The 14,930-nt window shown below is 45.1% G+C and overlaps 1 protein-coding gene across 6 annotated transcripts in view; it reads left to right on the forward strand.

The window, feature by feature from the left end:
* The window catches only part of LOC109905149 (disks large homolog 3), a 131,472-nt gene that overhangs the window by 62,280 nt on the left and 54,262 nt on the right, over positions 1-14,930 (forward strand). For all 6 annotated transcript variants that reach the window (XM_031790092.1, XM_020502368.2, XM_031790095.1 and 3 more), the window contains one exon: positions 14,297-14,350. In XM_031790092.1, coding sequence (XP_031645952.1) covers positions 14,297-14,350 — 54 coding nt within the window. The remainder of the gene's footprint in view (positions 1-14,296; positions 14,351-14,930) is intronic.

Genomic DNA, 14,930 nt, shown 5'->3' on the forward strand with positions numbered 1-14,930 from the left:
CTCGCAGGTTCAGCTTAATGATTCAAATTATGGTCTTTTTTTAAAGAAACAAATGGATCATTTATTTTGGTGGGGGTTTTTTTGGAGCCAAGGTTGTTTTTGTGTTTAAATAGGTGGTGCTGTGTATGTTGGTGCTCAGGCAGGGATGGCTTGGAAGCTGTCAGCTCGGCCAATGCCCCGAAAGCAGCACACCAACACAGTCAAAGGTCAAAGGTCACACTGTGGTGGCAAAATATGCTGCCAAAATAAGGCTATAACATCAGGAGACGCTTAGCATCCCAGAGAAACAGCCCGCGTAAAGGGACTATGTTCAATGACCAGAACACAAAGTCCTTTATTTGGTAATGTAATTGACTATGGATGGCAAAACAATATTATAACACTATAATCGTCAGATAGCTTCAAAATGGCAGCGTAGGGCTGTACACTGTCGCTGGCTCTCACTCAGTACAGGCAGAATCCCAAACCGCACAGAGGAACACGTGTTGCTCTCAGCTTAGCAACAAGGGGTAGCAACCAGCCGAGAGAGGGCTGCCTGCGAGCTAGCAATCTGCAGAGACCTCTGATGTAGACGGAGCAGTGGGGGCGGGATCATACCAAGCATACTGAGGATGATGCGTACATATGACATGTTTTCTCCCCTCCAGATCAGTGGGCCATGTTAATGGATTTGAAAGGGCATCCACCGTTCTCTCCGAATTTCTAGCAATAATAATGTGTATTAATTCTATTTATTTTTCAGAATTTCCCGTAACGATGTAATGACGCACATCTTTTTGTGGTCATTTTAAGCAACCCGTCAATCAAGGAGTGACAGAGCCTGTTGCAGTCCGGCTGTGGTCAAAAGTAGTCCACTAAATAGGGAATAGTGTGCCAATTCCGACGCATTCCGTGTAATAGCGAGTGGAAATTATTAGAGCAGTGTGGACGGATGGCGGTGGGTCAAGTAACCTGGCACCAGAGGAATCAGGCGGACATGGAGGTGTGGGGTGGGGGTAGATTCAATTATTAACCCAGATTCTGCTGATTCTCTTACCATACAGCGTAATCCACAGACCAGGCAGCAGCTGCCACTGCCCTGGGCATCCCACAAAATAAACACTGACAACACATAGACAACCACAATACAACACATGGAATACCCTATTAAAACACATGGACAACCCCATTACAAGACATGGACAACCACAATGCAACACATGGACAACCCTATTAAAACACATGGACAACCCTATTAAAACACATGGACAACCCTAATACAACACATGGACAACCCTAATACAACACATGGACAACCCTATTAAAACACATGGACAACCCTAATACAACACATGGACAACCCTATTAAAACACATGGACAACCCTAATACAACACATGGACAACCCTATTAAAACACATGGACAACCCTATTAAAACACATGGACACCCCTATTAAAACACATGGACAACCCTAATACAACACATGGACAACCCTATTAAAACACATGGATAACCATATTACAAGACTTGGACAACCACTATGCAACACATGAACAACCCTATTAAAACACATGGACAACCACAATACAACACATGGACAACCACAATACAACACATGGACAACCCCATTACAAGACATGGACAACCCTATTAAAACACATGGACAACCACAATACAACACATGGACAACCCCATTACAAGACATGGACAACCCTATTAAAATACATGGACAACCACAATACAACACATGGACAACCCCATTACAAGACATGGACAACCCTATTAAAACACATGGGCAACCCCATTACAAGACATGGACAACCCTATTACACCACATGGACAACCCTATTACACCACATGGACAACCCTATTACACCACATGGACAACCCTATTACACCACATGGACAACCCTATTACACCACATGGACAACCCTATTAAAACACATGGACAACCCTATTAAAACACATGGACAACCCTATTAAAACACATGGACAACCCTATTACACCACATGGACAACCCTATTATACCACATGCACAACCCTATTAAAATACATGGACAACCTTATTACAACACATGGACAACCCTATTACACCACATGGACAATCCTATTACACCACATGGACAACCTTATTAAAACACATGGACAACCTTATTACAACACATGGACAACCCTATTACACCACATGGACAATCCTATTACACCACATGGACAACCTTATTAAAACACATGGACAACCCTATTAAAACACATGGACAACCCTATTAAAGCACATGGACAACCCTAAAACAACGCATGGACAACCCTAATACAACACAGGAACAACCACAATACAACACACGTTTAAATACGAGCTTACATGAATGCATCAACACATACACATTCACGCATACACACACTGCATTGTTGGGAAGTCAGTAAGTATGTCAGTAAGCATTTCACCTTTAGTTGACACCTGTTATTTACCAAGCATGTGGCAAAAAAGATTGGATTTGATTTGAAGCACCCAAACAAACACTCAGATGTAAGGCTTAGTATACACACACACACACACACACACACACCATTCATATACACACACCTACTCTATATACCAGCCTAGATACAGTACATGGAGTCATCAGACACACATTCCCATGCCCCAACTTGATTACCACGTAATAACAGGATCATGAATTCTGAAGCATCCACTGGGAGTGATAAGTAATACAATTTCAGAGTGTGGCTGTGTCTGCTGGGCTGAAGGTCAGACTAGCCACCTCTCTTGAGGCTCATTTGGAGCCGTTCACCGTGACCAAACAGGAAGCTAAGCCTGAGCACGCTTTAGTAATATTACATCAAGATGAGGAGGGAATGGTGCTGACAGCTGTGACCGCCTATTAATTATCCTTTCCTAAAACTGTGACTGTGTGTGCGTGTCATTCTCGCTCTGTGAGAAAGCGAAAGAGCATCATGCCTGTTTGCGTGTCACAATGCTCAATCATTCGCATCAAATCTGTTCTTCCCATGCAAACCATGTTGTTTAATAGACCTGCTTTATGAGTGAAGTAATTAATTTACTTGTTTTAAAATAAATAAATATACAGTATTTTACCAGGATAGTTGACTGAGAACACATTCACATTTACAGCAAACACCTGTGGAATAGTTAGAGGGGAGAGGAGGGGCGAGAAATGAGACAATTGGAAGCTAGGGATGATTAGGTGACCATGATGGTATGAGAGCCAGATTGGGAATTTAGCCAGGACCCCGGGGTTAACATCCCTACTCTTATGATAAGTGCCATGAGATCTTTAGTGACCACAGAGAGTCAGGATACCCGTTTAACAGCACCCTTTTGACCATAGAAAATAGTGCCTCCTACTGGCCCTCCAACACTAAGGGAGAATGGAACACTAAGGGAGAATGGAACACTAAGGGAAAATGGAACAGTAAGGGAGATTGGAACACTAAGGGAGAATGGAACAGTAAGGGAGATTGGAACACTAAGGGAGAATTGAACACTCAGGGAGAATGGAACACTAAGGGAAAATGGAACAGTAAGGGAGATTGGAACACTAAGGGAGAATTGAACACTCAGGGAGAATGGAACACTCAGGGAGAATGGAACACGAAGGGGAGAATGGAACACTTAGGGAGAATGGAACACGAAGGGGAGAATGGAACACTTAGGGAGAATGGAACACTAAGGGAGAATGGAACACTAATGGAGAATACAACGCTAAGGTTCAACAAGAGCAGGTTCTATATACTGTCCATCTGTCTGTCCCTTCTCTCTCTCCTTCTTTCGCTCCCTTCCTCCTTCTCTCCCTCCTATCTCCTTCTCTCCTCTCCTTCCCTCCTCCTCCCATCTCCCCTGGTCCTTCTGATAGTGAGCAGGGCCTCAGCTCAGCGTGAATAAGATGTTGGGTGCATGGTAATTTAATAGGTATTGATTGCACTGCAGCGTGGCATACGAGAGGCAAATGAAGGCCCAAGGAACAGAATGAGGCACCACCGACCGACTGACTGTGCCGCTCATCCCACCTTCCGCAGGAAACACACAAACCCAGTATGTCTTACAACACACTGACCAGCTCACAGAGACAAGTAATTGTAAATGACGTTGTATTGATACGCTACATCACCAAAAGTATGTCGACACCTGCTCGTCGAACATCTAATTCCAAAATCATGGTCATTAATATGGAGTGGTCCCCCTTTAACTGCTTTAACAGCCTCCAGTCTTCTGGGAAGGCTTTCCACTAGATGTTGGAACATTGCTGGGACTTGCTTACATTCAGCCACAAGAGCATTAGTGAGGTTGGGCACTGAGGTCAGGCACTGATGTTGGGCAACATCAGTCGGGCTTCCAAATCATCCCAAGGGTCTTCGATGGGGTTGAGGTCAGGGCTCTGTGCAGGCCGGTCAAGTTCTTCCACACCGATCTCGACAAACCATTTCTGTATGGACCTCGCTTTATGCACGGCATTGTCATGCTGAACCAGGAAAGGGCCTTTCCTAAACGGTTGCCACAAAGTTAAAAGCACAGTATCGTCTAGAATGTCATTGTATGCTGTAGCGTTAATATTTCCCTTCACTGGAACTAAGGGGCCTAGTCCGAAACATGAAAAACAACCCCAGACCATTATTTATCCTCCACCAAACTTTACAGTTGGCACTGCATTCGGGCAGGTAATTTTCTCCTGGCATCCGCCAAACCCAGATTCGTCCGTCGGACTGCCAGATGGTGAAGTGTGATTCATCACTCCAGAGAACGCGTTTCCACTGCTCCAGAGTCCAATGGCGCTGAGCTTCACACCACTTGGCATTGCGGATGGTGATCTTAGGCTTGTGTGCGGCAGTTCGGCCATGGAAACCTATTTCATTAAGCTCACGACTAACAGTTATTGTGGTTACTTTTCTTCCAGAGGAAGTTTGGAACTCGGTGGTCCCAACTGAGGACAGACTATTTTTACGGCCTACGAGCTCCACCACTCAGTGGTCCTGTTCTGTGAGCTTGTGTGGCCTACCACTTTGCAGCTGAGCCATTGTTGCTCCTAGACATTTCCACTTCACACTAACAACACTTACAGTTGACGGGGGCAGCTCTAGCAGGGCAGACATTTTACGAACTGACTTGGTGGAAAGGTGGCATCCTATGACGGTGCCACAGTGAAAGTCACTGAGTAAGGCCATTCTACTGCCAATGTTTGTCTATGGAGATTGCATGGATGTGTGCTTGATTTTATACACCTGTCAGCAACAGGTGTGACTGAAATAGCCGAATCCACTCATTTGAAGGGGTGTCCACATACTTTTGTATATATAGTTTTTTGTAAGCATCAGTAGGTACTAGGCTTGAGCGGTATACCTTATATACCATATACCAGGATATTTGGAAATAGCCAAGGGATGGTTTTTGAACACCTTCAAACAATTTAACTAATACATTTGAATATTTGTAGCTACTTTTTAAGGAAATACCTGCAATTAACTTGTGCAATACAAAATCATGGTGGTCCCCAGTCACGTGTCACATCATTATGAAGCTCATGGTGGTCCCCAGTCACGTGTCACATCATTATGAAGCTCATAGTGGTCCCCAGTCACCTGTCACATCATTATGAAGCTCATGGTGGTCCCCAGTCACGTGTCACATCATTATGAAGCTCATGGTGGTCCCCAGTCACCTGTCACATCATTATGAAGCTCATGGTGGTCACCTGTCACATCATTATGAAGCTCATGGTGGTCCCCAGTCACGTGTCACATCATTATGAAGCTCATGGTGGTCCCCAGTCACGTGTCACATCATTATGAAGCTCATGGTGGTCCCCAGTCACGTGTCACATCATTATGAAGCTCATGGTGGTCCCCAGTCACGTGTCACATCATTATGAAGCTCATGGTGGTCCCCAGTCACGTGTCACATCATTATGAAGCTCATGGTGGTCCCCAGTCACGTGTCACATCATTATGAAGCTCATGGTGGTCCCCAGTCATGTGTCCCATCATTATGAAGCTCATGGTGGTCCCCAGTCACGTGTCACATCATTATGAAGCTCATGGTGGTCCCCAGTCACCTGTCACATTATTATGAAGCTCATGGTGGTCCCCAGTCACGTGTTACATCATTATGAAGCTCATGGTGGTCCCCAGTCACGTGCCACATCATTATGAAGCTCATGGTGGTCCCCAGTCACCTGTCACATCATTATGAAGCTCATGGTGGTCCCCAGTCACCTGTCACATTATTATGAAGCTCATGGTGGTCCTCAGTCACGTGTCACATCATTATGAAGCTCATGGTGGTCCCCAGTCACCTGTCACATCATTATGAAGCTCATGGTGGTCCCCAGTCACGTGTCACATGGTGTTTGTTTACAAGCACACAACAACAAGAGACCGGAGCCTTGTCACTCACTGTTGTACAGCATGCGCCAGGTGATCTAGTTACAGTATGGAATTCACTACTATATGTTTTCCTGCTAGATATCATACAACTATTAAGTTAACTGTTTCAAATGTGCTAAATGCTCTGCAGTTGGGCATTTGATTTGCTAAGTGGTTAGCTTCTTTCAAAATCAAGCATTCACTTGATAACAGCAGAGAATCCCCTTCTGGATCAAGAGCCTTGCTGGCTAATATTTGTTTTGTGCATGCAGAATACTGTGAGTAGCATTTTGTTGTTACTTGTATACCAGTGGTGGTCGGTGCTGTTTAAGATGAGTGAGGATAATATATATTTTTATGAGCATAGCATTATTTCTATTACAGCATATTGGATGACTGTCATTCATATTCCATTCACCCAGCTCAATGTAAAATGGATAGGTTTAGGCTACTTACTACATGATACAAACGTTTTCCCAATACCCATCATGAGGTTGCTACAACCTAGCCTATGAATGAAAGTTTACAACATAGGGGCACAGGTCGAGATAAATTTGAGTAATCAAGGTGACAGACATCGACACATTCAATACCACCGTGCACAATCTTGCTTGCATCTAGCTGATCTAAGGTGTAATCATTAGTCCAACAGTTCAAACAAGAGTTTATATTGGTCAAATTCTGGTATGTTCCATTTGCATCTGTTTTAATATTTTGTTTTTCAACCGAATTGGCGGAATGAATACACCCTTGATCACATGCAAACACAGTTCACTTTCATAGCAGCCAGATCATTGTATAATTGCTTCTTGCATCTACGCACTCTCCTCCGCTCACCTTTTCCCTTTGCTTGTGGACTTCAGTGCACAATGCATCAGCTGTCTGTGACCAGGCGAAAAACCTTTCCAAGCCAAACCTTCATATCATAACCGCTACACACCACTTACATCGTTGTCACCATATTAGCTAACGTCAAGTCAACAACATAGCTAATAGAACTAACGCATTAGTAAACCCTCTACAATCATGCAGTAGTACAGTGTACTTAGCAGTTAAACCGGTGGGCCCCTGTGACAATAAATTAATAAAACCAAAAGATTACCTTGACCTGGAAGAGTCCAGTGTTGGATAGCCATAGCCAGCTAGCTAACATAGCATCCCTCTCTGTTTCAGCCGGGTGAGTAGGCTAAACTAGTTAGCTTGCGGCATTTGCTAGCTAAGTGAAAGGGGGGAAATGAAATATAGCCAGCTCTTTCTCTCTCTCTCTCTCTCTCTCTCTCTCTTGCTTCTCCTTTATTTTTAATTAAATGTATTTGTTCAAAACTGTTCAACTATTGTCTTTCTCTCTCTTTGAGTCAACTACTCACCACATTTTAAATACTGCAGTGCTTGCTAGCTGTAGCTTATGCTTTCACTGCTAGTTTCATTCTCTGATCCTTTGATTAGGTGGACAACATGTCAGTTCATACTGCAAGAGCTCTGATAGGTTGGAGGATGTCCTCTGGAAGTTGTCATAATTACTGTGTAAGACTATGGAATCCCAAGTCTCATAGGTTTTGTATTGAAGTCAATATACTAGAGGAGGATGGAAACTAGCTGTCCTCTGGCTACACCATGGTGCTCACCTACAGAGTGCTGTTGAGGCTACTGTAGACTTTCAATGCAAAATGGTGTGTTTTAATCAATTATTTGTGACATGAATATATTCAGTATAGTTTCATCATTTTTTCACTATTTTTCCATATACTTGTTAGCATTACTAAACATTAGATTACATAGTGTTAGTGAGGTTTGAAAACAGCACCCCTTGTGTTCAGTGCCGGTATTACCGAATATCCCGGTATGGTACAAGGTCGGTATGAAGGTATGACAATGTGGATACCGCCGAAGCCTACTAGGTACTGTAGGAAAGGTTAAGATTGACTCTATTGGTCTTGGGCACACCATGTCCATATATTAGTAATCAGCACGAATGAGTGAAGGCAGAGGCAAAGCATCTCCTAATGGTACACATATCTTCAGACAGAACAGCCTCCATTACCCTGTAATGGATCAGAGGCACTGTCATATTTCACTGTGATGTTGCCATTTGGCTGCCATACAGGGCTGCCATACAGTATCAGTGTGCTCTGTAAAGGAGGATGGAGATGTCTGCTAAGGAACAATAACCTATTGTCTTGTCAGCATCTCGTTGCTATGCACATGCCAAACCCTCCTGTACCCCAGGGAACTCAAGGAGTTAAAAACACCATAGAAATACTGCTGCATGAGGAGGAGCTTGGATTTCATTTGAGGCGTGGCCTCGCTATCTATTGCAGTGCCAACATATGACATCATCATATAGGATAATAGGATAATATTGTTTGTACTTTATTTTACGATACTGTTTTATATGATAATAATAGGTATTTTCATGCAATTATTCAGAGAATGAATCGTAACTGTATTGAAAAATCGGGAATGAATCAGATAAACACTTTAAAGGTGTAGCATCACACTTCATTCACAAAAGAGGATTATTTTGAAGTTGTACTCTAGCTAGGTAGTGGAGACAGAGGGCGTCTGGGTGTGTGGGCTCTAATTGCCAGTATTTAGTAGAGATCTGTAACCAGCATAACTGACCGTCTCTCCCCAAGACAGACCATTCCTGCTGGCCCCTCTGCTGTTTCATTCATTCATTGCAGGGGGAGGATTGTAGCTACAGTCCTAATGCGATGTGGACAGACAGGCAGTGTGCAGGCAGGCCAGCCAAGCTGATGCTGAGCCCCTGGCCACGCATGTGTGACAGAGACGCATAAGCTGCAGTCAGCGTCCTGAGAGGTGAACCAGGGAGAGGCAGCTAAGCGGGCCGCGCAGCCAATGCGGGGCGAGCACTGGTTGTCATGGGAACACATTGATTATTTAACAATTTGGACGAAGCCTGTGCCCTACGCTTGCCAAGGTTTAGTGGGAGTCTTTGTAGCTTTGCAGTCCCGAGCCAACTCAGTGCTGTAAGGTGCAGTGCTGTTTTGAGATAATACATGAGGAAACAAGAATCATAGATTAATAGATGGACAGATGGAAGGAAGGAGGGATGGATGGATGGTTAAGGGAGGGAGGGAGGGAGGGAGGGAGGGAGGGAGGGAGGGAGGGAGGGAGGGAGGGAGGGAGGGAGGGAGGGAGATGGAAGGAAGTGTGGATGGAGAGAGGGAGGGATGGATGGATAGAATAAGGGATGGATGGATGGAACAAGGGATGATGGATGGATGAAAATAGGGAGGGAAGGAAGGAAGGAAGGAAGGGTGGATGGGGGAACGAGAGATGTATAGAGGGAGGATGGATGAATGGATGGATGGATGGAAGGCGGGATGAATAAATCGATAGATAACAATTTGGAGGACACTAATATGAACACATGGATGTATACAGATAGAAATGGGGTATTTTGTATGGTATGTTGGTCATTTGGGATTGGTTGGTTGTAATGGTTGTACAGTCAGTCCTGTTGGGAGAGCAGCCTGAGCAGGGTGGTGTGTATGTGTTTGTCTTTATGTGTGTGTGTCCTCTCCAAGCCTGCCCTGAGTCCTGAGCTGCAGGTGGACAAAAGTGAACAGAGACAGATGGCTGGGAAAACAGCATTTAATGATTACTGTTTGAATTAAAAGGAAATTACGGGATTTTATGATAATCTTATCCAGATTTGGTTAATTCCCCCCATGCAGCTCAGTCACACCCTTATACCACATCCAGGGCTCTCTTAGTCCCAGCAGAAAGAACAAGCTGTCTGCTACTGTATCTATGTCATAAAGCTGTGTGCGGCCAGGCACACGCTGTTGCCCTGGCCCCACGGCCCCACACTGTTTCCCTGGCCCCACGGCCCCACGCTGTTGCCCTGGCCCCACGGCCCCACGCTGTTGCCCTGGCCCCAAGCTGTTGCCCTGGCCCCACGGCCCCACGCTGTTGCCCTGGCCCCACGGCCCGACGCTTTTGCCCTGGCCCCACGCTGTTTCCCTGGCCCCACGCTGTTTCCCTGGCCCCACGCTGTTTCCCTGGCCCCACGCTGTTGCTCTGGCCCCACACTGTTACCCTGGCCCCATGCTGTTGCCCTGGCCCCACGCGGTTTCCCTGGCCCCACGTACCCCACGCTGTTTCCCTGGCCCCACGGCCCCACGCTGCTTCCCTGGCCACACGTTGTTGCCTTGGCCCCACGGCCCCACGCTGCTGCCCTGGCCCCACGGCCCCACGCTGTTGCCCTGGCCCCAAGCTGTTTCCCTGGCCCCACGCCGTTGCCCTGGCCCCACGCTGCTGCCCTGGCCCCACGGCCCCACGCTCATCAGCCCTCTCCTCCTCCAACCCAACTCCCACTTCAGAGACAACACACCACTCTATGGCGGATTTAGGATTACAAAGACAGATTATCTTCCCCTTTCTTTTTGTTTGCTTGTTAAGGGTGATACAGATACTGGGATTACCCACTTCAATCCCAGACAAGGATGCCATTTTTATTTTCAGACAGACAGTCTTGAAACCCTATGAGGTTTATAGTGCTATTTTGATGTTTATTTATTTTTATCATTGATTAGCCAGCTAGGAAGTAACCTCTCTGCTGCTTTTGATAAACTATTTTGTTCCTGCTGTTGTGCTTGTCTTTTGTGGTCCCTTGGCTGTGGCACTGGATTCAGTTCGCTAGTTTAGTCCAGTACAGTGAGAGAGCAGAAATAGTCCCCACTGTGGCCCTCAGGCTTCGTCTCTCCACTGGGACCTATTGGCTGTGGGGGATGAATTGACCTCTTAAAAGCCTGGGTGTCTCCCCACAGTCTATGGTGCTGTGGCACACTGTGCATATCTAAAACACACACGCATACTTCTAAAAGCATGTAAAGGGAGCTGCTGCTACCTTAAACCTTTTGGTTTCGGTCTGATAAGAACATGTCTGCCTTGTATTTTCATGATAAACAGGAAATGCCTAAATGTGTGCAGGTCATGAAAGACGTGCACACACAAGCACTGTCGCGAGCATCTGTTCATCCATATGCAGGTTACAAGCCGTGATTGTGCCGAGTGAGGGACGTTTGTGCCGAGGAGTGAGGGACGTCACAGCTCGCCATGAAACTATACTGCAGTTCTTAGGAAACGGTCACGTCTACAGTACGTAGCTTTAACGCTGGACTTTAAGAGGCGTTTGCGTGATAAGAGAAGTCACTGAGTGAAAATAAAATAGCGAAGCTCTGGAACGACAACGAGACAAACTGGGGTTTAACAGCTTGCATGTTGGATAATGAATGATGCCAATCGAAGGGAGTGAGGCTTAAATACACACACATACAGCTCTAATTGTATGTCTGTGTATTTATATACCATGGCCCAGCATCAAAGGACTTATAACTCAAGCTGTGTAATAAATTGTGTGGTTCTTTTCTCTCAGGCTGTGACCTGTTATATTGGAGTGTTGCACCGCGCGTGCACCTCCTGTGAGTCCTGTGTGAAAGAATTGCCATTTAGGAATAAAAGAGCCGTGTACGTAAGGGAAAAACCGTTTCAAAACTTGTCTCAAGTGAACCTTCGATGCCGTCACTAAGGTGGAGAGACGCTACGGAAATAAATGAACGAACGAGAGTCTGTGCCACGAAAGCAATCAGCCCGTAGCTGCAACGACCCCTTGACACATTTAAAGTAGTTAGGTCATATGTAATATCACAGGCCATAGGCTGCCACATCACGCTGCCAAAACATGGAGAATGCATGTGTGCTCATCGTGTGTGGCGATAGAGGTTGGTGGAACAAGATTAGAATCAATGGGGATCAATAGGAGTGGCTCCACATCAAAAAGCCCTAAGAATCTGGTAATGTGTGAATAGTGAATACTGGAGGGAGACAGTGAGGGGAGGCAGGGGGATGTGGAGGTAGTGAGGGACCAGTAGCTCCTTTCTGCTGGACTTCAGGCAGCCTTGGTCCATCCCCTTACCCCCACAGCTCAATCAGATCAATAGAGAGAACAGCCAGTGGTCCAGCATTCCAGACTTATAAGGAGAGGCCATTACGCTCTTTGTCCAGTCCAGTCTACTGGTACTGTGTCCTGCTCCTCCTCTGTCTTCTTCTCTACTGAGAGCTGCTAGTCTTTCTGTAACATTTAACTGAGAACAGCATTCACAACAGATCCTTGCAAGGGGACGTTTTCGAAGAAGAAATTATGTTGATAATTGCTGCTGTGAGATGCATGTCTTTGCAGTGCCCTCTCCTGCACTCTGTTTTTACTGGTGCCTCCTCCACAGGACCAGAACATCTCCTCTGATACAACATGCATGAGATGTTGAGAAATGAACGCCAGCCACTAGGGGGCGTAATGGAGCCTGAACAGCCGGATTGAGATCTATTTCGGATCAAATCCAGGAATGGATCAGTTTTTGTGTCTTACTGACCTTATAGGCCAGCCATATTCAACAGGAGGACTGCGGTCCGGATCCAGACCCAGAATGAGGTCAATACGGGCCACGGGGTCACGATTTCTTTTTGAACTCAGTCAGATCTCAACCCCTGGTATTATATGAACACACATAAGACATGGCAAAATGTTTAGAATTGCAGGAAATTAGCTTTAAAGGGTAACTCTCAACTACGATTTCAGCCTTCCCCAACCTCTTCAACAACAACAAAAAATGCTTTCAAGTGAGAAGTTATGGGTGGGGGGGAATTGCTCATAAATATTCATTTTGGGTTTGGTTAAATGTAGTAGATCCCAACACTTTCTCACTAAAGCATACTTACCAGAAGTCCACTGTCAGACTCTGATAATAAAATGATGTGCATCGCGAGCATATACGTCTCACATTGGTAAGCCGCCGAGTTCCTGCCATCTATTGCCACTTGCAGTGTAAGTTGGAATCCCCCGTGCAAAAAAACCCGGTAAAGTGTAGATTTACATTTAGTGCGGTATTGTGTTGGGAAGAAAAGTGCAATCATCATCTTGAAAATGAATATTAGTGGCTCAATTCAATCCAACCTGCACTGCAGTATTTACGCAGTAGCTCTTTTTTTGGCAGATTGGTCGTGGGTACTGTATAAAAACAGGTATGCTTTCACTTTTCAGAATTAGAAGTGTGGGCACGGGATGAATATTGTAAATGAACGATTTGAGAAACAAAAAAAGATAACTAACCCATGTGGGATTAGAATCCTCAACCATTGAACTATGAGCCTATTGCACCACAATTCACTCATAGCCATTAGGAAAAAATATGAGTTGACATGACCACCGTTGGCGTGTATTTCTTGTTACGAAGGGAGTGTACATCTAGAAGGGAGTGTATTTCATACCGAACCCCTCCTTTGAGATGACGTAAACATCATGAGGTCAATGGTAGAGTTCAACTTCTAGGGGCAAAAAGAGCTAGATTTACTACTAACAGACCAAAATATATCACTTTTGCAACGAACTGTCGAAATGAAGACCAGAATTGACATGTTTCACAATAACTAATAACTTAAACATCTGGTTTTCCCTGGAAGAAATCGCATTGCTAGAGGCGTTACTACAGACCCGGGTTCATTCCCAAAGGACGGCGCCCAATTGGCCCAGTGTCGTCCGCGTTATGGCAGGCCATCAAAACATAGACGTGGTGTTGGATGCCAGACTTCAAGTTGTCATTTCCAGCGATTTAGAAAAGGTAGAGAAAGTAGCGGACAGGAAAAGATGATTGTGATATCCTAGGTGATGGCCCAATGGTCCCAACACACACACAGTTTGTTCAAATGGAGTCTAACACAGGAAGCAGGCAATAATAACACCACGGGTCTCTTTTCCCCACTTCTCATTCTCAGTCCTCACACCTACTGTAGCCATCATCCACCCATCCCCAGTGAGACACACACAACGACTGTTCCCATGGCATTCACTTACTGGCTCCTAGCTGCCACACACACACACTGAGGTAATGTTGTATCTCTTCATCTATCTTTGCAGGCGAACCCTCCCCCTGTCATCGTCAACGCAGACTCATTGGATGCAGGCCCTTATGTAAGTATCCATTCTGTGTGGATGGAGTATCTATTCGGTTGTCTCTCTGTGTGGATGGAGTATCTATTCTGTTGTCTCTCTGTGTGGATGGAGTATCTATTCTGTTGTTTAACTGTGTGGATGAAGTATCTATTCTGTTGTTTAACTGTGTGGATGGAGTATCTATTCTGTTGTTTAACTGTGTGGATGGAGTGTCTATTCTGTTGTCTCTCTGTGTCGATGGAGTATCTATTATTTTGCCTCTGTGTGGATGGAGTATCAATTATATTGTTTAACTGTGTGGATGGAGTATCAATTATGTTGTTTAACTGTGTGGATGGAGTATCTATTCTGTTGTTTAACTGTGTGGATGGAGTGTCTATTCTGTTGTCTCTCTGTGTCGATGGAGTATCTATTCTGTTGCCTCTGTGTGGATGGAGTATCAATTATATTGTTTAACTGTGTGGATGGAGTATATATTCTGTTGTCTCTGTGTGGATGGAGTATCTATTCTGTTGTTTAACTGTGTGGATGGAGTATCTATTCTGTTGTTTAACTGTGTGGATGGAGTATCTATTCTGTTGTCTCTCTGTGTGGATGG

This window comes from Oncorhynchus kisutch, linkage group LG15 (genome assembly GCF_002021735.2).
Source record: "Oncorhynchus kisutch isolate 150728-3 linkage group LG15, Okis_V2, whole genome shotgun sequence".
Lineage (NCBI taxonomy): Eukaryota > Metazoa > Chordata > Actinopteri > Salmoniformes > Salmonidae > Oncorhynchus > Oncorhynchus kisutch.